At 34.5% G+C, this 25,327-nt stretch overlaps 1 protein-coding gene across 4 annotated transcripts in view; it reads left to right on the top strand.

The window, feature by feature from the left end:
• Window positions 1-25,327, top strand: part of CNTN1 (contactin 1) — a 381,883-nt gene that overhangs the window by 271,723 nt on the left and 84,833 nt on the right. For 3 of the 4 annotated variants that reach the window (XM_027593329.2, XM_027593330.2, XM_027593331.2), the window contains one exon: window positions 19,747-19,905. In XM_027593329.2, coding sequence (XP_027449130.1) covers window positions 19,747-19,905 — 159 coding nt within the window. Of the gene's footprint in view, window positions 1-11,236; window positions 13,704-19,746; window positions 19,906-25,327 lie in introns of those variants that run through there. The other variant, XM_027593332.2, reaches the window with a different exon arrangement.

Here is a 25,327-nt window from a genome sequence, read left to right as displayed (position 1 = left end):
GACATGTATCTGTGTATATGGTTGTATATGCATATGTGTGTGTATTTTATATTGTCAAATATAGAGACTGTGTAAAAATGATAATTATAAAATATAGGAGAGTGATTCCCTCTGGGGTTGGAGACAGAAGGGGAGGAGGATGTGATTGAGGAGGGAGAGGACCGACAAGAAGCTATATCTTTATAGGTAATGTTTCATTTATTAAGCCAAGTGATGAGAACATACGTAGGTGGCCATTTCTTGTTTTTTACAACTTTCCCTAAATGTTAAATATTTCTTAATTAATTTAATAAATGAGAGTCACAGAGTCACCTGCTATCTTCTACTTCCTCACCACCAACCTCAGCAAAGATTCATGAAAAATCTTTGTGTAACCTCTGAGCAGGGTTCCCAAATATGGCTATACATCAGATTTACTACTGTGATTAAAGACACACAATTCTAGGCTCTCTCTTGGAAGTTTTTGAATTAATACACTCGGATGAGTTTAGCAAAGTTAGATTAAAGATTGGCTTGATGAACCATGGTATAAGCACTGGACACAGAAAATAACTCATACAGATATGCTCAAATGATTTTTAACAAAGATGCAAAAGTAATTCAATGGAGAAAAGATAGTCTTTACAATAAATGATGCTGGAACAATTGAGCATTCAAAGGCAAAAAAAGAGCCTTGACCTAAACCTCAAACATTATAGAAAATCAACTCCAAGTGAATGAATCATGGACTTAAATGTAAAATGTAAAACTATGGAACTTTTAGGAAAATTAATAAAGGTGAAAATGTTCAGCAGCTAGGAATAAGGTAAGAGTTTGTAGACTTGACACAGAAAGCATAATGTATAAGATGAAAAAGTGATAAACTAGACCTCATCAAAATTAAAAACTTTTGCTTTGTGAGTCTCTGCAAAGATGATGAAAAGACAACCTACAGACTGGAAGGAAATATTTGCAAACCACACATTCAACAAAAGATTTATGTATAGAATCTATAGAGAATTCCCAAAACTCTAAAACAATCCAATATGACAAATGACAAAAGACATGAGCAGAAATTTCAATGAAGAAGATACACAAATGGGAAATAAGCATATAAATGGTGTTCAGCATCATTAGCCATTAAGGAAAAGCACCATTTAAAACCACAATGATAGGGTGCCTGGGTGGCTCAGTTGGTTACGTGACCGCCTTCGGCTCAGGTCATGATCCCGGAGTCCTGGGATCAAGTCCTGCATCGGGCTCCCTGCTCAGCAGGGAGTCTGCTTCTCCCTCTGACCCTCTTCCCTCTCGTGCTCTCTCTCTACCATTCTCTCTCTCAAATAAATAAATAAAATCTTTTAATAAAAAAATAAAATAAAATAAAAACCACAATGATATATCATTATATACCTATCAGAATGATGCAAATGAAAAAAAGAAATAGTGATGTAGAGGAAGTGAGTCACTCATACACTGCAGATGAAAATGTAAAAGGAGACAGCCACTCTGGAAATGAATGTGGCAGTTTTTAATCATGGACTTACCATACAACCCAGTAGTTGCACTGCTGGGCATTTATCTCAGAGATATAACAACATCTGTTCACATAAAATATGTATCCAAATGTTCATAGCAGCTTTATTCATAATAACCGAAACCAGGAAAAAACCACATGCCCTTCAATAGGTGAATGATTCAACTGTGGTACATTAGTACCATGGAATACTACTCTGCAATAAAAGAGAAATGATCTATTGATACATGTAACTTGCATGTATCTCAAGGGAATTATGCTGCGTGAAAAAAGCCAACCTCAAAGTTTACATACTGTATGATTCCATTTACATAGCATTCTTGAAATGACAAAATCATAGAGAAGGGAAATAGATTAATAGTTGTCATGGGTTAGAGGGCAGGGGAAGGGAAGTAGATGTGGCCATGAAAGGATACCACAGGGGATCCTTGTGATGAAATTATTCTATAACTGCAATGGATAAAAGTTGCACAAAACTAAACAAACATTCAGACATACAAATGAAGGCATGTCAAACTAGTGAAATCTGAATAAGGTTGGTGGATTATTAGCAAAGTAAACTTTCTTGTTGTGCTCTTGTGCTTTAGTGATACAAAATGTTATGGTAAGGGATGAGCAAAGGAGATACAGGATCTCCCTGCATTATTTTTCACAACTGCGTCTGAATCTACAGTTATCTCAAAACAGGAAGTTTAAAAAGTCACTGAACATATAAGACACTGAGAATATAAAAAAAATAAGTACTTATGGGCTCTTTTTTTCGAGGATAGTACAATTTTAGAAGAAGTGCAGTATGGCACACCCAGAGATAATGTTTGAGCAAGTGATGGCCACAAAATACCTTCTAAGGCAGTGGGTTCAGTTAACCTCCAGACCTGGAAAAAACCAAGTGGAGCTTGTAGCTTTGGGACCAGAGCTGAATTACTGAAGGCAGCAGAGGACAGTGTGCGTGTTCTGCTTTTTTCCCCAGAACCCATCTTCACTCCTTTTTTTCCCACCTATGTATTTCTATCTTTCCTTTAAATAAATACTAAATATATTTTTCTAGTATGATTATGGAGGACATCAAATTAATACAGCATTTCAAAGTGACCAAATGTTCAAGCCTGGCTTGGGTTGGCCAATCTTCATTTTTAATGAGGTCCTAAGATGATTGTGATAAAGCGGTCTCTAACTGATTTGGAAATTATTGTTCTAGGGAATCCATGGAAAATAGTTTGCAAATGATATTGTTTGGTTTAGCAAATGTATTTTGGAGATAAATTACTTTAGAAATGTGTTTCATGAGATACTAAGGTCCTCTTTTCCTCCAGTGTGTCCTACATAAACCAAATAGAAGTCAATCAGGAGACAACTGAGAAAGTGATATTAATGTTTTGCCAGAAGCCACAGAAGGGAGCTCTGATATAAAGGCCATGAGTGGTATGGGAATGGGAAACAGCCCAGGTGGGGAGAAGAGCTAAGTCCATGAGTTTTTCCCACCCCTTCATCATCATTTTAGCACAGCTAAACTTAAAGCCCGCGTCCCACTAAGTGAGATAATTTAGCTTCAAAACCTCTACATTTAGTCACAGAACTACTCAATCTGACTATGTATCAACAGTAAGGAAAAAAGCAAAAACAATACGATGAAATATTCTCCAACTAGAGCACTAATATAAAAATTAAGATGACCTTACAAGAGATTATAATGCAATTCTTGGTATTATGACATTTAAAGTTGCTTATAGAAGATTTTAGTGAAAGATTTTTTTTCTACCAAGAGAGCATATATACTCAACTGAAAACAATATTATCAGTGAAGGATGTAACTTCAGAATTAACCTTTTAAAATAGATGTGTGTATAATATAGCCAAAGGGATTTAGAACTTAAACAGTGGTTAATTGCTTAATATCTAAAAAATCTTTATAAACTATTCTTTTTCTTTTCTTAAAGATTTTATTTATTTATTTATTTGACAGGGAGAGACACAGCAAGAGAGGGAACACAAGCAGGGGGAGTGGGAGAGGGAGAAGCAGGCTTCGGGCCGAGCAGGGAGCCCGATGCAGGGCTCAATCCCAGAACCCTGGGATCATGACCTCAGCCGAAGGCAGAGCTTAACGACTGAGCCACCCAGGTGCCCCTAGTTTAAACTATTCTTAATTAAAAAAAAAAAGAACCAGTTATTAAAATTCAAATGTTTTTGGGCTTCTTAATAAAAATCTAAACTAATAGAATTGATATAAATGCCCTTGTTGTTGCTGTTATAATAAATGTTTTACATCTTAGGTCCCATAAAAATGTGAGCAATTCAGGTTGCTTCATCAGGCAAGCTTTGACACACATGAAAAGCCCTGTATGAATATTCTTTAACAAAAGACATTTCTGGAGAACTTAAGCTCTTCAACTAAAAGATTGTCCTTTAGAGGGAAAGGTTTTTCAGGATTTATTCAGCAGCACTTGTGGGAATATTTCTGCAGCTTGCCAAACCTAAATTCTCTTTCATGAGTGCACTTTTGGACAACATTCAAAAATGGACCATAAAATTAGTTCACAAAAGCAAGAAATTAGGCTTTGACATCCGTGTTTTACCATTTTCCATGGTATTTCTGCTGTGTTATAAATATTCTTGGCATTGCTACCAGCTGGTAGGAAGACCTTTCTGACACCCAGCTGAACATAATGTTTGCCACTAAAATTGCCAAAATAGAAAATGCAATCAAGACTATACTTTCCAGATCCCCCCCTTTTTCTATATCTTATATACCATATTAAACAAAATTTCTTAATGTAAATCTGAGATTTAAAGGCAAAAGAAAAAAGACTTTCACTATCTGAAACTTTTTTTTTTTTGGTCTAATTTCCAAAGCCTAACATATGCTACATGAAATTTGGAAACATTCTAGAAAAAGAGTAGCTGAAATTAAAACAGGTAACACAAAAACTGTATAAATCATTGTATCCCAAATCAAGTTTGAATTGTTTCTATCAGAAGCTTATGTTCATAATGCTTTATGTAGATTTTTATTTAGATGAGTAGTGTGTGTGTGTGTGTGTGTGTGTGTGTGTGTGTGTGTGTGTGTGTGTGCTTATGAAGCTTTCCACTTTATTCCTAAAGCCAAAATACAGTTGCAGAATGGAAATGGACGTAAATTAGATGCCATCTTTATTTGATATAATCCATTGAAGTTTTTATTACTTGGCCTAATGACATGATTACCAGACTCGTTCTTAAGGAGATCATTTTGGTTGATGACTAACCCAGTTTTAAAACCTGTGTTGAATAATTTAAGATAACATAGCCAAATAAATAATCTGATGGAAGCTGTCAATATATTTTTTAGTCTAAATAATATTGCTATATATTAAATCATCAATGGTTGGCTAGTGGTCTTTTCTACAGGAAATGCTCCTGAGTATTTATTACTCCCAGCTGTTATATATTAGCAGAGTTCATACCCAGAGCATACATCTCTTTGCTGTCCAGGCCAGATGGGTTCTGATGCATCTACTCAGAGATTGTTGTTCCAGGTTAATTAGTACTCTTTCTTTAAAAAATATGGAATTGATAAACATTTTCTTTAAGATAAATAGGTTTTACTCATCCTATTATTGTCAAATAACACCTTAGTTGCATCTTGTTTCCTCCTTCTTCACAGTAGCTATATGAAATCTCTGCATTTATGTCCAAATTTGAATATACAATTTGAAATCTAGATTTAATCCTAGAAGTTATCTAGATAATTCCTATCTCTTCATTTTGTAAAGTTGAACCCAGAGAAACTTGCCCTGTCTTACTCATGTACTTAGTGATGATCATCTTGGAAACTCAGTTCAGTTTTTCCATTGTTTTAGGCTTCTTCCAGAAAATATGAATAAATAAAATTGATAGTTAATTTCTAAAACTTCTATAGCTAACACTTTAATACTCTAAAACTTTCTGTAGTTAATTTGGTATAGTACCAGAAAGATTACCAAGTCCATTCTAGAATTGCTGCAACTGAGTAGTAAGTTACTGCTTGCAGCTTCTACTCTTCTCTCCTTTCCTTCCCATTGTTTGGCACATGCTAATAAATAGTAGTTACAGTTTTAAAACATTGTGGAAAAAGATAACCTATATACAGTTATTAAAAAGAGATTAAATTACTCCTAGATTATTTAGAGTTCGATTTGTATGGCTAACTCAGAGACCTAGGATATTAGTGAAAGCAAAAGGAAAGAAAGTCTGCCATCATGTTAAATTTGTGGAACTTCTGGTGTTAAATCACAATTTAGATTTCTATGGTATCTGGTGTAAATATTCCCATTGTGTTTTAAAAGTCCAAAATTCAAATTGTTATGAAATACACAACTGTGGATTTATATTCAAATTATTAAGACATGATATGTCTAAATGAATTCAAAAGGACTTTGAGATTAATCAATTTAGTCATTATAAAATTAGGAAGAACAGACAAAAAAGTTTCCTGTAGTATACATAGCAAGTTAGACAGGCTACCAGTACACACACACACCTTATCACCCCCCACAAACTTCATGAACTTATGTGAAGAGATGCAGAAAAGAGATACTCTTATATAGGCAGAAAGATGTGTCCAGATCATCATAGTCAAACCAAAAAGACAAGTTGAGGTAATTTTTCAAGTATTTGGGTCAGAAAAACACACATTTACCTCAGATACTTGGATAATTGCCTCTACTTTCCGCTTGCGTTGTCCAAGAAAGTTTGCCACAGAGACAGACTAAAGATTCCATCTCATCAGTCCTCACAGGACTGAGGCAGGAAAATGGCCCTTGCTGCCCACACTGGCTGGAACAGTGACTGACTGGGCACCATCCTGAGGCATCCCAACCTCACTTGGCACTAAACCACAAGGATACATCTATTAATAGTGAAGCCTGCCCAGAAATTGAGCATTCTCCTTTCCATTGAGATCAACACATTCAAAAACTGCTAGGGGGCAGTTCTCTATAACTGTTACATGAAAATGCTGGGATCATGAGCTGGGATGTGTATCTGTTTTTAATACAGAATTTGGAAAGAAGCTTGATTTTTTTCGAAGTTAGAACTCATTAATAGTTCTCTACTAAAAGCTTTAGTAAAAATAACAACTTATCCAATTTCTAGTGAAGTTATAAAGTACACCAATGATTTGAAATTGTATTTCTCAATGTAAGTTCATGTAAATTCAAGGTAATTTTCAAATATATCAACAAAGTATGCAATTCATTCAGAATAAGTCACCTATCTTAAGCTTTAAGATGGGTCTTGAAAATTAGTTTAACAGTTCATTTTACAAATTTAAAACTTATAAATGTGAGGATAATAAACTGGTAGACAACACTATAAAGCATGCACTAATACAAATTTAGATCACTTTTCTCTTTCCTCACTGGAGTACAGTGAGAGAAGAAATCTTGGAAGATTTCTTCTCCTCTTCTTTCATTAATTGCTCCTGACTCTCTTCGTCTCATAATCAAACTGGTCAGCTTTTGGCAAACTGGAACTTAATCTTTGCTACACAGTCTGTCTGTATCCATGGCTCCCTTAAAAAATAATCATCAAACTTGCTGCTCCTCACTCAGGTTCCAGGAGAGAAAAGAGAAAGGCTTTACAGAACTTAATAGCCATGGTATGATTTTAGCTGCTGCATGGCAGTGCTGTATTATAGGCTTTATACATCTGTTATATTTACCAATGATGCCAAATTCCTCTGACAATTATGCCAATTTTATCAAATTACAATAGCAGTACAGATAATCAGTGATATCTAAAAGTCTTTATGAGCATAAATAAATGGCAATTAGTTCATATTTTAAAAGTAATTTCAATTTATACTGGCAAAATATTATATGTTTGCAACTCCAATCTTTATGCTGTGAAAAGACATGTATTATGAATACAAAATACAAAATAAAGATATATAATTACATAATTTAGTGTATGATATAAGACATAGTAAAATATTATAAAGATATATATTATAAAAATACACATTCCATATAATATATTGTGTATTTTTATATCATATAAAGATATATAATATTTATTAAAGCCTTATTACTTACCAGGCACCACTTTACGAGATGGATATTATTATTATTATCCCCAATTTACACATAAGGAAATTGAGTCCCACTGAGGCTAAGTTACTAGCCCACGGTCATACAGGTACTAAGTAGAAGAACAAGATTTGAATCCAAGCAGTCTGACTTCACATGTAATATCCAAGCTCATTGCTGGATCACAGTATAACCAAACACTACTTCAGATATATTCAAAGAGATGAAATAATCAATATGGAAAAATTAAAAAGTAGGCCTCTTTCTTTATTGGTAAGGAATATTTATTCTATAGAAAGTCACAGATGCAGATTTTTGCAATTTTATTTTTGCCCATGATGTATTTATGGCTGGCCTAATAACAGGAAATTATAGTAATTTAAAAAATATACATTTTAGCTACTCAACATTGTACAATTATAATAGCAAAAACAATATAGTAGATGGTTTTAAAGCTTAATTTTAAAATGTGATCGTTAGCTTTAAAATTAATTCATTCAAAATGTTTAAATGTTTACCGTATAATGTATATGCCTGTGGGACTTTCATATAAATTTTATGATGTCATCTTAACAAAATTGCTGTGAAATAGTAGTGTAAGACCTGGTAATCCCATTTCATAAGCAAAGGAGATTTAAAAAAGGAAAAGAAATAGTCTTCTGCTCTCATCTTATAAAGCCAGAAAGTGGCCAGATACTAGTGCTCCAAATATGCTATATTACTTATTTTTCTTCACTACTCCTTAATGTTTAACTTCCTGAAATATAAAAACCAGATCATATAATTTTTATTTTACATCTGCTTCACTGTTGGCATATGGTTTAATAAATTGCCCACCCAAACCACTGTGAGGCATTGATGATAATTCTAAGTTAAGTTAGAGAGTAGAGTAAAATTTTAAATTATTTGAAATTGGAATTTCAAACCTTCTCTTTTGGGTTCATTTTATCAACCAAAGGAAGACAAAAACACCTTAGCTTCATTGCTGAAAATATAACCAAGGAAAGACTTAATGGTATAAAATCCCATTTAAGCAGAACAATTTTCTTACATATGATTTCTGTGGAATCTGCCATTTCAAGGTTCTGGAACATCCAACTCTTTCTTGATGGTGTTTTTGCAGACTGGCTTCCTGTCACCAACATCTCTCGGCCACCAGCCAACCTCACCAGCACAGCCCCTGAGAATTTGATTGAGTCACAGGTTTTTTTTTCACACCTAAACAAATGAGAATAAAGGAAACTCAAAAAAAGGCCTTACTCTCTAAACTTGTGATCAGCTTAAGAAGTTGCAGGGAGGAGATTTTAGTGCTTTTGAATTCCTATCACACAACTCCTTACACTACCATCATGCCTGGGATTCATTAAGACATACTCGAAGAGAAAGGAAGAAATGTGCAAAGTGTTCTCTGACTCTGTAGATTCTCTCTTGGTATCCTACAAAGCCACCTATACCATAGTTCACACCTTTTCCACTTCCTCTTGAAGGTGACTACGGGATCCCTGTTCTTGTGCGACAGAACACCCCATGTGTTATCTAAATGTGACCTAGGATGTATCATTACATCAGCACAGCAGTGAATTCTGTCTTTCCTTGGCTACAGCACTTTTCCATTGTCATGTTTGACTGCACAATACACTCGCAAGTCGTTGCATATTCTGGCATAAATCCCAAAGCTTTTTTTTCCCCCTAAACAGTAACACCCTATTTTAATTTCTAATTACCCAATATTCACAGTCAGCAGTGGTTGCTCTGTGGACACAAGAGGAGGTGAGGAAGTTGGCTGTGATTTTTGTGTATTTCCCAGGGCAGTGGGGGAGTGCCAAGTCCTTTGTTTGAAAGTGGACTGGGATGGTGCAAGTGAGTAAGACTTAGCATATTGCAGGGACAACCTTGAATCCACTTCATTTTAGAAAAGAAGTAATGCACAAATTTATCAGTAACAAATAACTTGTGATATGCCAAGATGTAGTGATCCCTTGTGTGAGTGTCACCACTCTAGGGTCTGTCACACTGAAGTGCACACATCTGAGCTTCAGCTCCCTATAGTCTTACTGGCTGTCGACAACCAGAGCTTGAGCAGCTCCACACGTTCCTGAGAATTTCTCCAGGGGCAAGGGACCCTTACTGACAGGAGTATGTCAGATATGTCTGATACTGGTGTTTTAAACAACTTGGAGGACCACTGTCTGATATGTTTCTGTGTAGGCTGGTTGCTAAGGTGCCTAAATCAAGGAAATGATACTCCATTGTGCAACAGTTACACTCACTGTGTAAGTGTGCATAGTACCCTCTTGCCAGACCTAAAAAGTCAGGTTTCAGAGCAGCAAACTCTGGTAATATAGCAAAAACTACCAAAACTATTTAAAGGTGGAAGGAGGGGTGCATGGATGGAATATATCCAAAATTACTAATTTCACTTCTCATTGAAAACTTAGAAATCTCATGTGTTTAAAGTGACAAGTGAGTTGGTGACCTTTGTTACCATTTATCATAATGACAAAATTTGCAATAAGTAGCCAGCAGAAGCAAGTTTTCTCGTAGATATTGTTTTTCATATTTAAATAGCTATCACCAGGGAGACAATAGTGGGTGGTTATAAAGTGTTCTACTTCTAATAATCAAATTATCCTTAGTTATGGTTAGGGGAAAGAGGTGGATGATCATCCTATGATTTTCTCTAATAAAATAGTTATTATATCATCCATGATTTTCTCTAATAACATAGTTAATATACATATGCAGTCATTAAAAGATCTATATGGTGCAGTAGAAAAGGTATGGCTTTTGGCATTAGGCAAATGTACTTAGAAAGCCACTTCAGGGACACCTGGGTGGCTCCGTCGGTTAAGCGTCTGCCTTCAGCTCAGGGCATGATCCCGGGGTCCTGAGATCGAGCCCCTCACCTGACTCCCTTCTCAGCGGAAAGTCTTTTTCTCCCTCTCCCTCTGCCACTCCCCCTGCTTGTGTTCTCTCTCTCTCTGTTAAATAAATAAATAAAATCTTTAAAAAAATTAAAAAAAAAAAGAAAGCCACTTCACCTACTCTTTAAGCTGTGGTCTTAACCTAGTCAGTTCATCACTATAAGCTTCAGATTCCATATTTATGAAGAGAAAAATAATAGTTAGAATTCACACATTGACCATGGAGACTTTTTATAAATATCTTCTTTTACTTCCTCCTCCTGTGCTTTTAATATATATATGCATAAAAATTTAATACCATATTACTCATGACATAAATTCCTGTGACATCCATTCCCAAATACTGATTAGTTTCTTAGAATCATTGCTAAATTCACCCTCTGTATTTTTTTTCTTAGTTAGAAGCCATCAAGCATATGTTTTAGTAAGTAGACTTGCACTATATGGCATGAAATTACAAAGGTTCTAGTGTTTGTTTGTTTAAGGCAGTGGCGGGAGAAGGGATCCAGGCACAGCTCTTGTTCTTTAGAAAGGCAGTCACTGTTACTGGGGAATGGAGGTTTGATTGGGCCAAAGCTTGTCACTTTAGCCTTTTTTCTTTTGGACTCCCATCTCCAGTGTCTAGAGGATGTTTTTCTTTGCTCTTATTTCAACTTACCCATCAAGGACTCATGGCAAATCCCCAAAGTACATGGCTTCCTGCCCCTAAATGGGCATCCACACTGTCCCTTCAGCCTTGATCTTTCCTCTTGCAGGTAAAAACAGAAAAGGTGGAGAGAAAAACATGGTGGATCCCTTTCTCCCCGTCTGTGCCAGCCTGCCTCCAACCTGGTGATCGTTGACACTCACCATTTGTGTGAAAGCCTTTTTTCTTTTTTTAACATATTATACTAGATTTTACTAATTAACTCAATATTATAGCTCCTGCAGTTTTCCCTTCCAATCTAGTTCTTAGAGGATTTTTCCTTTTGAAACTTCTAAACATACTTTTGAGCAGGAACATACTTAAAAATATAATTATATAGCTTCACTAATATGAAAAATGGCTAGTGAACTAACCTAGTACATCTTATAATGGCCAATGAAATTTTTGTGTTTTCATGTCCTGTTTTTCTTTGAAATTATATATTTCATAAATTAGCTCATTACCTGAAAAAAATTATGAAGAACTGGTGAATTTCAATACAAAAGTATTGCCACTGAATGGACTGTTTGATTTAGCCAAGCAGGTAATGAACAGTATTGTTGTCAAATTCACTAAGGAGTCATCTTAATTAAGACACAGGCTAAGGGGCATTACTCCAGTAGTCTTTTGTATCCTGGTGCCATATATATATTCTTTGGCAAGAATGGATGAAAAGCAGCAATAAACAACTCACGACTGCCCATGGCTCTGTAGGGTTTTTGGCACATTTCCTGGGATTGGGAAGTGAAAATGGACAGCATGTGGAGAAAATTGTCATCTCGGTAGCAAGGTTTAAGTGAAGATACCAAGCCATTAACAGCATGTATGCATATTTAATTTTATTAACTCCTACTGTCAGCCTTCTTGGATCTTTAATTTGGGCAGGAAGTTGGAGACTTTTACTGGAAGGACTTGAGGAGAAGTGAAGGATAAAAAGGAAGTGTATATAATTCCTTCTGGAACTGCTTAAATTTCGTTGTTTGAAAATACTTTCATTTTCTGTCTTTGGTCAAAGAGATATGCTTAAAATTCTTGTTTCTTCACCAGAAATAGTTTTGCTCTGAAACAAGTTTATATTTAGGTATAGGGTATTATATGAACTTCTCATTTAGTAACTCAAGCAACTCCATCTGTTGTTGGAAGAACTCTCAGGAAAGCTTTGAGGGATATAGATATGACTCTTAAATATATATGCAGTGTTCTTTTTAAAATAATTCATTAGTCATCATAAAGGAATAAATGTTTCTGGCTCAAGATGTTACTTAATTTCCATCTTTTTAATTTTTTAAATTTTCTCGTCTCAGTCATTGTGACAGATGGAACTGTCTTAGAGTTTAGACTAGAGATCCAGATCAATTACCATGTTAATATGATATTTAAAATTAATTTGAGATTCTCAGGTACCTATAAATATCATCATGGAGATATGTGCATGAATCATCATTGTGGGCATCTTCTTACATAGTTCATAATTGAAAGTATACCACCAAGACCAGATGGCAATATAGTTTTGAAAAGAAAGAATTTAAAAATTAGGAAGGAAATCACATGACAAGTATGCCTTTCCTGGTGCCAGGAAAGGGAGAATATTCTGCATAAATAAACTGCATCGATGACAAGTACAGGTTCTACAAATTCACTGCTCTCCCTTTAGCCTTCTTCTCATTACTAATGGATCTAAGTTCACTTTTATAAATGTTAGAGGTTAAAAAACTACCATACTCCTATTAAATGGTAGGGATATTTACTATTTAGCTTTATCTTAGGACAGCTTTAACCATTGACAAAATCACATGACATTGAACTGTATTTCATAACATTATGGTAGAACCATTGTCTTAACTAATTTTGAGAACAGATATAGGCCTGTAATAATAAAGGAACTTCAGCTGACACATTGAAAGAAGAGGAAGAAGTTGCCTATCCTAATTGAACTGATGTTCTTTCAGTAATGTCATTTTAAGATTGTTTTGTTTTAAAAGAGGAGATAATTTGTTCTGATAAATTTTTGTTTCCTTAACATTCAAACTTTTCATTAAAATTGGCTATTTTAGTAAAAATAAACAATGAACCACAGAATATTTGCATGTGGTGTTTGCTTTAATTACTTACTGGAAATTACGGGTGGAAAGAGAGTGATGCTAGATATCTTTCACGCTTGCAGCAACTCTGGAACATGAAGGTTTCTATTAAATACATGGGCCATGTGGAAGGGAGTCCCAAAAGGACCAGGAGTTTTGGGGTCTGGTTGTTTAGAAAGTCAGGGTTTAAGAGGAAGAAAGTACATTTGTATTTAGTACTGCCTAAGTATTAGCATAGACTCAAGTGATGCCTGGGGTGTAGTCATGGCTGCTATGCATCCCATTTAATTCTGGAGGCTCCCAATTTCAAATCTTCTATCCCATTTGACTCATCAGAAAATGTGTCTTAATTACTGACTGAGAAAATATGGTCACACTATAGTGTGTGAATAATCATTTTGAAAGTACTTTTTTGGGCGCCTGGGTGGCTCAGTTGTTCAGCGTCTGCCTTCAGCTCAGGTCATGGTCCCAGGGTCCTGGGATCGAGCCCCGCATCAGGCTCCCTGCTCTGTGGGAAGCCTGCTTCTCCCTCTCCCACTCCCCCTGCTTTGTTCCCTCTCTTGCTGTGTCTCTCTCTGTCAAATAAATAAAATTTAAAAAAAAAAAGTACTTTTTTTTGGCTATTTTTCCTCAAATGTCTAAACTCTTTTTCATTGAATGTTACTACATTCCTAAAGAAGAAATGACAAAATTGATAAATAATTGTGTTTTTGCTCATTTTTTCCTCTGATTACATATGAATAAGAGCTAAGTGGAAATCACAACTGTATTTTGTTCATACATAGGTATTTTTTCCCAAAGACACTGGTAAAATTCAGGAAAGACTAACAGATGGCTTTAGGGTGATCAAGAAAAACTGGGGGTGTTTTGAGTATGAATTTATAGATGGGTGATGTATTTATCTTCATTTATCTGAGTTAACAGATCAAGCAAAGATTTAAAAGTTATGGTCAATGTATGACAGTTTTTGTCATTTTTTTCTAAAGTGTACAGCTGTGCCCAAGTAATTCATAAGATTCCCAACAAGAAAGGTCTCCAAAGAAAAGCTCAATACCATTTTAGAATTTGATTCTGATAACGCTGTTTTAAATAATTGTACTATAGTTGCTGAAAAGATGGTCTCATGGCAAATTGGTTGTGTTTGCATCCTAGCTTTCTCATTTGCTGGCTGGATGACTGTCGTCATTTAATCTATCCATGTCTCTGTTTCCTCGTCTGTAAAATAGGGAAAATAATGGCACCTACATCATTAGGTTATTGGTAAGAATTATGAAAGATTTAACAATTACTTCAATATGATAAGGACTCAGTAAATATTTTTATTAAAATATACAATATAAAATTTTTTATTCACTGGGGCACCTGGGTAGCTAAGTTGGCTAAGCGTCTGCCTTCGGCTCAGGTCATGATCCCAGTGTCCTGATATAAAGCCCCACATCAGGCTCTCTGCTCAGCAGGGAGCCTGCTTCTCCCTCTCCCTCTGCCTGCCCCCCGCCCCCGTCAAATAAATAAATAAATAAAATCTTTTATAAAAAAATTTTATTCACTGTTTTATGTCATGTAAATTTTATGTTGTTATGAGTTCACACTTGTTTTAAAAATAACAGACAAGTCCAAGAAAACAACATGGTAAACTTGTCAGTATTCAGGTAGTTCTTTGGAGGTCTTTTGCAGACAGGCACATTTGGGTGGCAAGATCTAAATTTCAAATGGGCTTTTTCTCATTTCATGTGGGTTAGGCTGGGAAACCCAGTCTATTTTCCTGACTCTGCACTCTGTTACAGACTAGCTCTATGATTCTGGCCATAACCCTTCCATACTTCTGCATCCTTTGGTAAATGTACAGATATTGGCTTACATGAGCTCTAAAATGTATGTGATCTATATGACATATTGAAGTGTTTCTGTTATTTGCCTGCAACCAACGATTTCATAGTTAAAACATTGAGAACCTAGAGAAATTTAGGGAAAGAGAATATAGATGTTACAAATTGAAACCTCATTGAACCACAGAGGATAGGGGACCATTCTGGCTATTTCTACGGTCTTTCAGTAGGTTAAAAAACAAGATAGAAACACGTTTCGGTAATTGTAGACTCCTGCCTGACTTTGAAGAACTTACAACATAGAAACATAACACTAACAAGGACCTTGGTAGACCACTAATTATACCCTGCAGGTGAGATTTTATGGAGTATTCTCAATCAGCAATCTCTGAGTGGGATATTTCAAGCCAGAGGGGGAAAAATATAGTAAGTGAAAAACAAGAATAGTAAGAGAGAAGGTAATATAACTGGAAGGGAAGTGTATATAGTAGCAGCCTCTATGGGGAGAAGTATAGAAAGGTAGCTCCTAGAAAGATAGTGATAGAGCACTATGATTTTGAATAGGAAAAGGAGATGCAGAGTATCAACACTGAAGTTTGCACTGTTAATTCTATAAAAGGAGAATTTGGTCAGACTGTCTTCATAAAAACCAAAAACAGAAAGTATGTTTTAAATAGCTTTTTATCTCCTCCCCCAGATCTTTCTTATTTTTCTCCTCATTTCCTTCTCTTTCTAGCTTCCTACATATTTAATGGTAGTGAGAAGAATCGAAAGAAAGCTTTTACCAGCACTAGTCAGAGAAATATCCCAGTCCCTCCACACCCCCACCTGCAATCTTTAGTGATTAAAAACAAAAGAAAGAAAGAAAATGGAAGGCTAAAATAATTGCTAATCTAATGTATCTAGACATTTAAAATGCATGTCAAATTCCAAAGGTCCTGTCTATCTAAACAATGTCTCTGTTTCATTATAATTTAAATTTGGCATAAATAACCATTAGCTATCTGCCTGAGGACCACCTAAGATATTGGAAAGACATATTAGTAGAGTAATAATGAAATAAGCTGCATGTAACAGTCTATTTGCTTACATTTTTCCTGGCTTCAATTCCTTACTTACAGATTTCTTGAGAGTATACAACAGTAGGAGCTTAAAGAGAGGGAGAGAGGAGGCAGAAAAAACAGAAAAAGAGGGAAAGAGGAGGCAGAGAAAAAAGGAGAAAGAGAGGAGGCAAAGAGAGAGAGAAAGGGAGGAAGGGAGGAGGAAGGAAGAAGGAACTCTTAAAGTCAGAATCATGTATTGCTTTTTTTTTCCCCACTGATGAAAGAATAACCAAGGGTGACCAGTTCCTAATGCCTTTGTGTGTGTGTGCTGAGGAACAAGTAGTTGCAGTATTTTATTTTCTACCATAACACTTTTTTTCTCCATTCTGAACAGAAAAAATGAACAAGTATTATCAGCTACACTGCTTTGAAAATCTTCCTCCTGGAGACAGTACAGTACTGGCCCTGAGTTTAACTCCCAGGCTGTGCAAGTTTGTCTCTATAGTACCTCTCTGGTTTTGCTACATCCTGATTTCTTAGTACAAATGAAGGGACTTCACATTCCCAACTTTTCCTCACCTTCAGCAAATTTATCAGAAAACACTTTATGTTTAAGTGAAAACAAGTGGTAAGTGAACAATCTGATAAACAGATCCCTCCCAATTATTAACAAATACTAATAATTACTCCTGCTAAGTAACTCAGATGCCCAGAAAGCTCTTGCAGGAATAAAAACAGTAATACTTTTAGTAGCTAAAGTTTACTGAGGGCTTTTTATGGACTAGGTCTACCACTACCTTCTTTAAAGATATTGTTTCAATCCTAAAAAAAACAGTGATCGACTTTTGTTACTCCCATTTTGCAGATGAGAAAATGGAACCTTAATAAATTTGAAAAACTTGCCTAAGATAAATCAGGGCACAGAATTTTAAGTCAAGCCAGTTTTAAACTCTGAAATCTCTGTCTTTAATAGTATTTTTCTCTCAGGTATTTTCCAGGAAATATTTGGAGTCTATTACTAGATGGGTAGGTCTACTCCACATTAACAAGTTACACTGCCACACCAGGGTTTTGAGGATATCAACCAACACCTTTCCATTTGTTCTCTTAACTTCACCTCTCTATGATGATATTCAAGGCAAATGGAAGAAGGGAGCTTGTATTGTGGATGACTGCTATGTTTATAGAACTCTCTGGAAGTTCAATTGTGATAAACTCATTTATGTATGCGCCAAAATATTTATTAAGAACCCATTAGAGGCCAGGCATATATCAGAGGGAAAAAATGGACAAAGGTAATTACAATGTTTTACTCAACAATGTCACTCTTCCCTGAATGGATGACTGAGTAAAATTATGTGCTCGCTTCGGCAGCACATATACTAGACTGAGTAAAATTATTATGCATATAGTATTCCAACATATATGTTCATAACATACAACTCTAGTCTGGCCTTTTATTTATTTATTTATTTATTTATTTATTTATTTATTTAAAAGATTTTATTTATTTATTTGACAGAGAGAGACAGTGAGAGCAGGAACACAAGCAGGGAGAGTGGGAGAGGGAAAAGCAGGCTTCCCGCTGAGCAGGGAGCCTGATGTGGGACTCGATCCCAGGACTCTGGGATCATGACCTGAGCCGAAGGCAGACGCTTAACGCCTGAGCCACCCAGGCGCCCTAGTCTGGCCTTTTAAAATATTACTCATTTGCCACTCCAAGAACTTCAGAGAATAACAGCAGGCAAATAATTTACACTTGCACGGTTAAAGCCTAACCTATGACAAATTTGTCTTCAATTCCCCTTAATATTTTCTTCACAACTTTGTGCTCAGAAAAAGTATCTAAATGCATGACTTTCTCTTCCTTTTAAAAATAATTTCCCTTATTTTTATCTCTATTTTTAAATTTTAATACTCTGAAATATTCCATTTAATCATTAACTTGGGATGATGCTTTCTGTGAATTAATGAGGTAATGAAAAATGCAGTTTTTTCTTTCTGAATATTGCATGTGTTCTATATTACTTATGTGTCTATTTTCATTTATTCTGGGTGTTGTATTTTTTACTTTTAATTAACATCAATAAGTATAAGTACACTATTACAAATTATACATTTATAAAAGTTTATTTACCTTTCTATTCATGTTACATACCTCCAAATAATAAAATTTACTGCCATCAATAGGATGTGTCTTGTGTTATTTTAGTATTAGCAGTAATATATTTGTGTGAATCTACCTATACCTCTTCCCCCTCAGGACCAACCACTAGGAGACTGTCTATATCTTTTCAAAGACCAAAACCCATTTGGAGGGAAAAAAAAAGCCATGAAACCATGTAGGCTAAACATCTGATTTGATCAATAAATAGTAAGGCATTTATATTTAGCTAAGAGATAAAAACAAATGTCTTATTTAGTACTATATTCAATATGAAAAACTAAAGATATCATTTTAACAAAGTTGTAATTATATTTAATATGCCTAAATTAGTTGGGGATGGACTCTTTCTGGTGCAAAGAAGACAAGTGATAGTATTTTCTGAAATGTCTATTAAAGGATGTCTCTATTAACTGGAAACCTTCTTTAGCATTGTAAGCAATGGATGCCACTGTACCACTTAAAGCATGTTTTTTCTCATTTTTGAAAACAAATTGTGATGCAAAGTATAAATATCTTGTATGCCATTATCATGGCATTTATTGCCTTCAATTATAGTGATTTATTTGCTGGTCCATTTCACCCTTTTCAAGACAAAAAGCTCTTCAAAACCCAGAAGTTATGTCTCATTTATCTTTTCATTTCTACCACCAGGTACAGTGCTCTCATTGAATAATATTGGTGCTGAGTTAGGAAGCATCTATGAAAACCTATTTTTAACATTGTTTTACGTTTTGCATTAATAACTTTTCTGTCCTAAGTCTCTTCAATATATTATTTGATGTTTCAGAGCATTTCTGGTATATCTCTGAGTTGACAATTGTTTTCTACATTTTATAGAAGTAGAAATATTTCTTTTAATATTATTTATCCCTGTTATTATAACTAACATGAAATATATTATCCAAAATGATACATACAATCATTCCCAGGTTGTATGTATTTTCTACTCCCAGTAAAATAAATTACCAATAACCAATTAGGGATATAGAAAAGTATTTGCCATTTGTGGGAGGCACAGTAAAATATTTGACTAACTATTCTCATATCTGGACTGAATTGTGCTACCATATCTGATTTATGCATTCATCAAGAATTTCTTAAATTGCGCTGTGCCACAATCTGTTAGGTCCTCTTAATGCCAACTGCATTTTATAAGTCAAAGACTTTCATGTGTATCCATTTTATGAGCCAAAGATTGTCATATGTATCTTGAATAATAATGCCATTTTAAAAAGATAGCATGTATCTCCTTATTTAAAACGTCACACCATGAAATCATCTGAAGACCATAAGTACTATTATTATTACCTCTTATAGTTTATATCTAAAAGGAACGTGGTAACACTGATTATATTGTATAAATGTTCTTTGGATTAATTTCAAGGAAGATGCTTTTGTATTCTAATGGGCACTTAATTCACTAATTGGGATTCACTGATTCATTACCCAAATTTTCATTCCAGGCCCTCCAGGCCCTCCAGGTGGTCTACGAATAGAAGACATTAGAGCCACTTCTGTGGCTCTTACGTGGAGCCGTGGTTCAGACAATCATAGTCCTATATCAAAATACACTATTCAGACCAAAACTATTCTTTCAGATGACTGGAAAGATGCAAAGACGGGTGAGTTTCATTTGTCTGATTAATCTGCACATTTTTTTAAATGAATTCTTTTATCAAAAATGAATATCTGGATTTTTTAAGGATTTCATCTACCTTGAAGTTCTTTTCTATTTTTAAACTTTTTTTTTTTTTTTTAAGTATCCCAGTGCATTAGTAGTGAAGGAAACCACAAGGAACTTAAGACATTTTAAAACTGCAGGGGAAGAAGCAATGGGTCTGTATCTATAATGGGAAAGCAAAAGAAAGGCCTCCTGGTTTTCTAATTTGAGCTCTGTGTAATTCTAAGATTTACTAGGGGGAAAAAGAACTTTGGGAAATCTTTGTTTTTTTTGGCAAATGACATCTATAACTTATTATTTATGACCCATTTTTTACAATTATATAGGTACTATAATTCTTCATTTTTAAAAAGCCACTTTGATTATAAATATTAATTTAAGCACCCAATTCTTATTACCATAACCTTTGCTTTTCAAAGATGATCTTACCTGCTTTTAATTTCCTCAAAACATCTTCAAGGAAGTTTTGGATTTTAATTTTTTTCTTATATTAAGATTTTCTAAGAGTTGATCAGGAAAAAAAATAAATGAGTAAATGGACGCCTTCCTGTGTCTGTAATTATTACATCCTCATTTGTCATGACTAGCCTATAATATCACACAGCAGTTTATCTCTTATAATATCAAAGAAGATAGATGATCCTTTTGATAAAATAACCTGTTTCTGTCATTTTTATATTATTTTTAAACAAACTTAGTGTTGTTAGAGTTTTTTTAGATACATAATGAAGACATAGAAATATGTGCTCAGTTGTCACCAGAGGGGAGAAAAAAAGACAAAAGTGAATAAAATGTTTATCCTTTTTAAAAAATGAAAAAGAATTAATCCCAGCGTATCCCAAACCTGCTCTCATTTTTGCTTCATCTTAAGGTAATGGGATTTATTTGTATTGATCACTGAGAGGTTTTAATTTAGATTTAGTTTACTTTGATAATTTATTCCTATCATGGAAAATAAACCAAATATAAACTTGAAGCCTGTTATGAGGATTTACATATATTCTAGTATTAAGTGATTCTCCACATAAGTGTATAGAATACACATGAGTTAGAAATAGGTAAAATATTTCTATTACATCATGTTGCTGAGTATAAGAGTTACTTATAAATATGCTTGGCAAAATCAGACCATTTGAAAAATTACCTAAAAAACCATTTAGATGTTTGATAAACCTAAAGTGTGGGCAGTTTCTGTTTCTCTGAAGACAGTGAAAATGGATGATAATGATGAAACTATAGATAATATTAGATATCTGGACAAATTGACACTGATTATAGATACTAGAGAACAAAATGTAATAAACACATTTAAAATTTCTGTTTGCTTTGAAAAAGGAATAATAATTGTAATCATTTTCATTAATTATGTATGCTTACTGGGTAGCTCAATTAAAATACCATTCTCATTAAAAAATATATATATATATTCCACTAGAAAGCAAGTTCCATGAGGATGAAGATTTTGTTTTATTCACTACTCTATCCTTAGCTCCTAGATCATGGCCCTTAATGCTTATTTATTAAACACATTCACTGAGCCTCCATTGTATGCCAGAACCGGTCCTACATGCTGGATATACACCTGACCATCCATGAACAAAACAGAGAGAGGAAACACACACACACACACACACACACACACACACACAATCCTGCCCTCAAAGCATTTACATTCTAGTAGGAAAAATGATGATGAACAAATAATAAATCACTGAACTCTACCTATGAAACTAATAATACACCATGTGTTAATTAATTGAATTTAAATAAAATAAAATTTAAAAAAGAAAAGAAGAAAAAAATAAAATGTATAGTAAGTCATATGGTGATTAGTGCTAAAGAGAAACATTAGAGAAGAGGGATCAGGCTGCAGGAGTTGCATTTTAAAAAGGGTGCTTTTGATATTAGCATAGTCACCCCAACTTTCTCATGGTTCCTGTTCACTGTTTTATCTTTTACAACTGTCAACCTATTTGTATCTTTGAATCTAAAGTATGTTTTCTGTTGAAACATATAGTTGCATCTTATTTTTTATCCAGTCTGACAACCACTGCCTTTAGATTGGATTCTTTAATCCTTTAACATTAAATGTTACTATTTTTATAGTTGGATTTATATCTGCCATTGTATTTTTTCTATTTTTAATTTTTTTAAAGTTTTTATTTAAATTCCAGTTAGTTAACATACAGTATAATGTTAGTTTCAGGTGTACAATATAATGATTCAACACTTTCATACAACACCTGGTGCTCATCACGACCAGTGCACTCCTTACTCCCCATCACCTAGTCCACCCATCTCCCCCACCTACCTCCCCTCTGGTAATCATCCATTGCATTTTTGCTTAAAAATGTTTTACTTGTTTTTGTTCCCCTATTCATTCTTTACTGCTTTCTTTTGGATTAAGTGAATATTTTCTAGTGTAATATTTTAATTTTTTTAAAGAATAGATATATATAATTAATGGTTACTATAGATATACTATATATAAAATTGTATATAAATAAATGACTTTTAAATATATATACTTATTTAATGGTTACTTTAGGGCTTGCCAGATACATCTGAACTTATTAGAATAGACTTCATATTTTATTAACTTAATTTTAGTGAGAAATAGAAATGTTACTCCTAGATAGCTCTTTTGCATCTTACCTCTTTTTTTTTGTGCTATGTGTTATTTTTAAACATATTACATCTATATATATTATAAACCTGTTACTCTTCTGTTAATGTCTTCTAAAGGAGCTACGAGAAGCAAGTACATATTTATAGGGTTTGTTATATTAACCTTTTTACTTACCATCTTTTGTCCTCCTCATTTGTTCCACACAAGAAGAAAGGAAAGCAAGTACATATTTATAGAGTTTGTTATATTAACCTTTTTATTTACCATTTTTGGTCCTCCTCATTTGTTCCTGTGGATTTGAGTTATCATCCTTACTCTAATATAGCTTTGCTTCCATCTGTCCCCTTAAGATATTATCAAATGTTTTACATTTCTATATGCCGTAGGCCCAATAAAAATTTTTATTTTATACATAAAATATATATAATAAATAATTTCATGTATAAAAATCATGAGACAGAGTAAAATGATAGTTGATGTCAGCCACTAAATTTGGTAGTTCATTATGCATATAGCAATAGTGGATGACAAGATGTGCAGGGGCTTGTAGGTCCTATAAGGAGTTTTTAAACAAAGGAGCAGTAATGTGACTTCTAATTTGAAGGAGAAAAAAATCACTGGCTAATGCATAGAGAAGGGATTTCTGGAGGACCAAAACTAGAAACATGGAGAACAGTTGGGAGCATATGGTCGGTGAGAGGTGTCCAGGTGGGAGATGTCACTGGCTGGCACTATGGGATAGCAGTGGGAATGGAGAGGAGTGGGTGAGTTTGAGATATATTTTTGAAGGCAAAACAGAACTTTCTAACAAATCAAGTATGGAGATTTGAGGGAAAGGGCAGAATTGAGGATGATTTATGGGATTTTGGCTCTAGCATCTGGGTAGAAGATAGAAGCACTTACTGGAGAAAAAAGAAAGATTAAGTGCAAGTGAGGACTTTGTTCCATTTTGGAATGGGTTCTCCATTTTTTCATGTACAACTGAATTTCCATCCAGTATCATTTTCCTAAGAACTTTTTAAATATTTCTGAGTGTGCAGATTGCTGGAGTCAAAGACTTCAGCTGTTGTACAATAGAAAATTTCTTTCATTTCGTATTTGTGATAATTTTTTGAATGTAAGTTTTAAGTTGTTTTTGAGCATTTTAAAAATATTATTTCTTCATCTTTTTGCCTTCATTGTTTGTTGTAAGAAGTCAACAATTGTTTTTACCTTATATTCCTATATTTATTTAATGTGTCCATTATCTCTAGCTGCTTTCAAGATTTCTTTTCCTTTTTGCTTTTCAGCTTGATGAAAATATATTTATCCTGATGAGGGTTTCCTGGCAAGTTAGACCTTTGGGTTGATATCTTCCTCAACTTTGGAAATTCTCTGCCATTATATCTTCCAATATTTCTTCTGTCTCATTCTCTCTTTCTCTTCTTGGTCTCTATTGCCATGTATGTTAGATTGTTTGATGTGTTCCATGGATCATGGATGTATGTTTGTGTGTATTTCTGTTTAGATAGTATCTAATGACTTGTGTTCACTTCCATAGATTCTTTCCTCCACTACATTCAGTTTGCTGAAAATCTCATTAAAATGATTTTCATTTTGTATTTCTTTCTATTTCCAGGATTTTTTTTTTTGTTTTAGCATTAGGCTCCTTTTAGTATTATTTACATAGTATTCCATAGAAATTTCTTATTTGTTTATACAAGTTGTGCATCTTTACCATTTGATACTTGTACATATTTATAGTAGTTATTCTATCATCCCTGTCTGATCATTTAACACCTGGGCCATCTTTAAGTCTGGCTCTATTGATTTTTTTTCCTTTGTTAAAAACAAATCACATTTCTTTGTTTTATCATGTCATGATAATTTTTTTATATCCAAACATTGTGTAAAGAAGAATAGTAGAGCCTAAAGTAAATATTACTTATGCCCGGGAAAATGCATGTCATTTTTTCAAAATTGTCATTTTGTCAATATAATTTGTAGTTGAGGTGCTCTGAGATTTGCAGTTGGGTTGAGTTCAGTAGAGGCCAAGGAAATTTGAGTGTAAGATCAAAATCCTCTCACATCTGAATGTCTTCCAGCCTTACCATCAGACTTCAGCTTGCTCTTCTAGCCTGGCTTCAGGGAGGGTTCTTTCAGCTTCCCTTCTTTTGCCCCAGACAGCTATTGTCTGATAACTAGTCTAAAATCTGGAGTTCCTGAGGGTGGGAGAAGTTCTCAGTTCTCCTGTGTTCAGTCAGACTTCAGCAGACCCAAAGCACTAGCCCGTCTCTGGGGAAGCCGATCTGTCTTTGCTTTCCTGACACTCACCCAGCCACACATGGTCACACGCTTATTCAGTAGAAGGCCTGAAGTGCAAGTGGCAGGGTCCCCATTTTCCAGCTTTGCTCTGAGACTTGAGCAGATCTGAGATGTCTGTGCCTCAGAGGGAGGTCTCTCTTGGCTCTCTTGTCCTGCCCCCAACTTTTTTGAGTACTCTTGGTGAAGTCCTACAAAAAGAATTGGCTAATGGGTACAGAAGCTCCTTGATTTGGGGGCTTCTGGGGATTCAATACAGTCATTCCAACCTACACTTTGTCTTTAAATATCTTGAAAAGTTAAACTGTTCTCTTCTTATGAACATTAATGACTATGTCCTCCTCTCCCCATCGCTCTACCTGGGATGACTTTAGTTTGTTAGCCTTCTTCACAAACTCAGCTCTCTGACAGGCTCTGAAAAATGATTATTTTG

This window comes from Zalophus californianus, chromosome 9 (genome assembly GCF_009762305.2).
Source record: "Zalophus californianus isolate mZalCal1 chromosome 9, mZalCal1.pri.v2, whole genome shotgun sequence".
Lineage (NCBI taxonomy): Eukaryota > Metazoa > Chordata > Mammalia > Carnivora > Otariidae > Zalophus > Zalophus californianus.
Note: the sequence above shows the minus strand (reverse complement) of the source record. Positions and strands in the feature narration are given on the sequence as shown.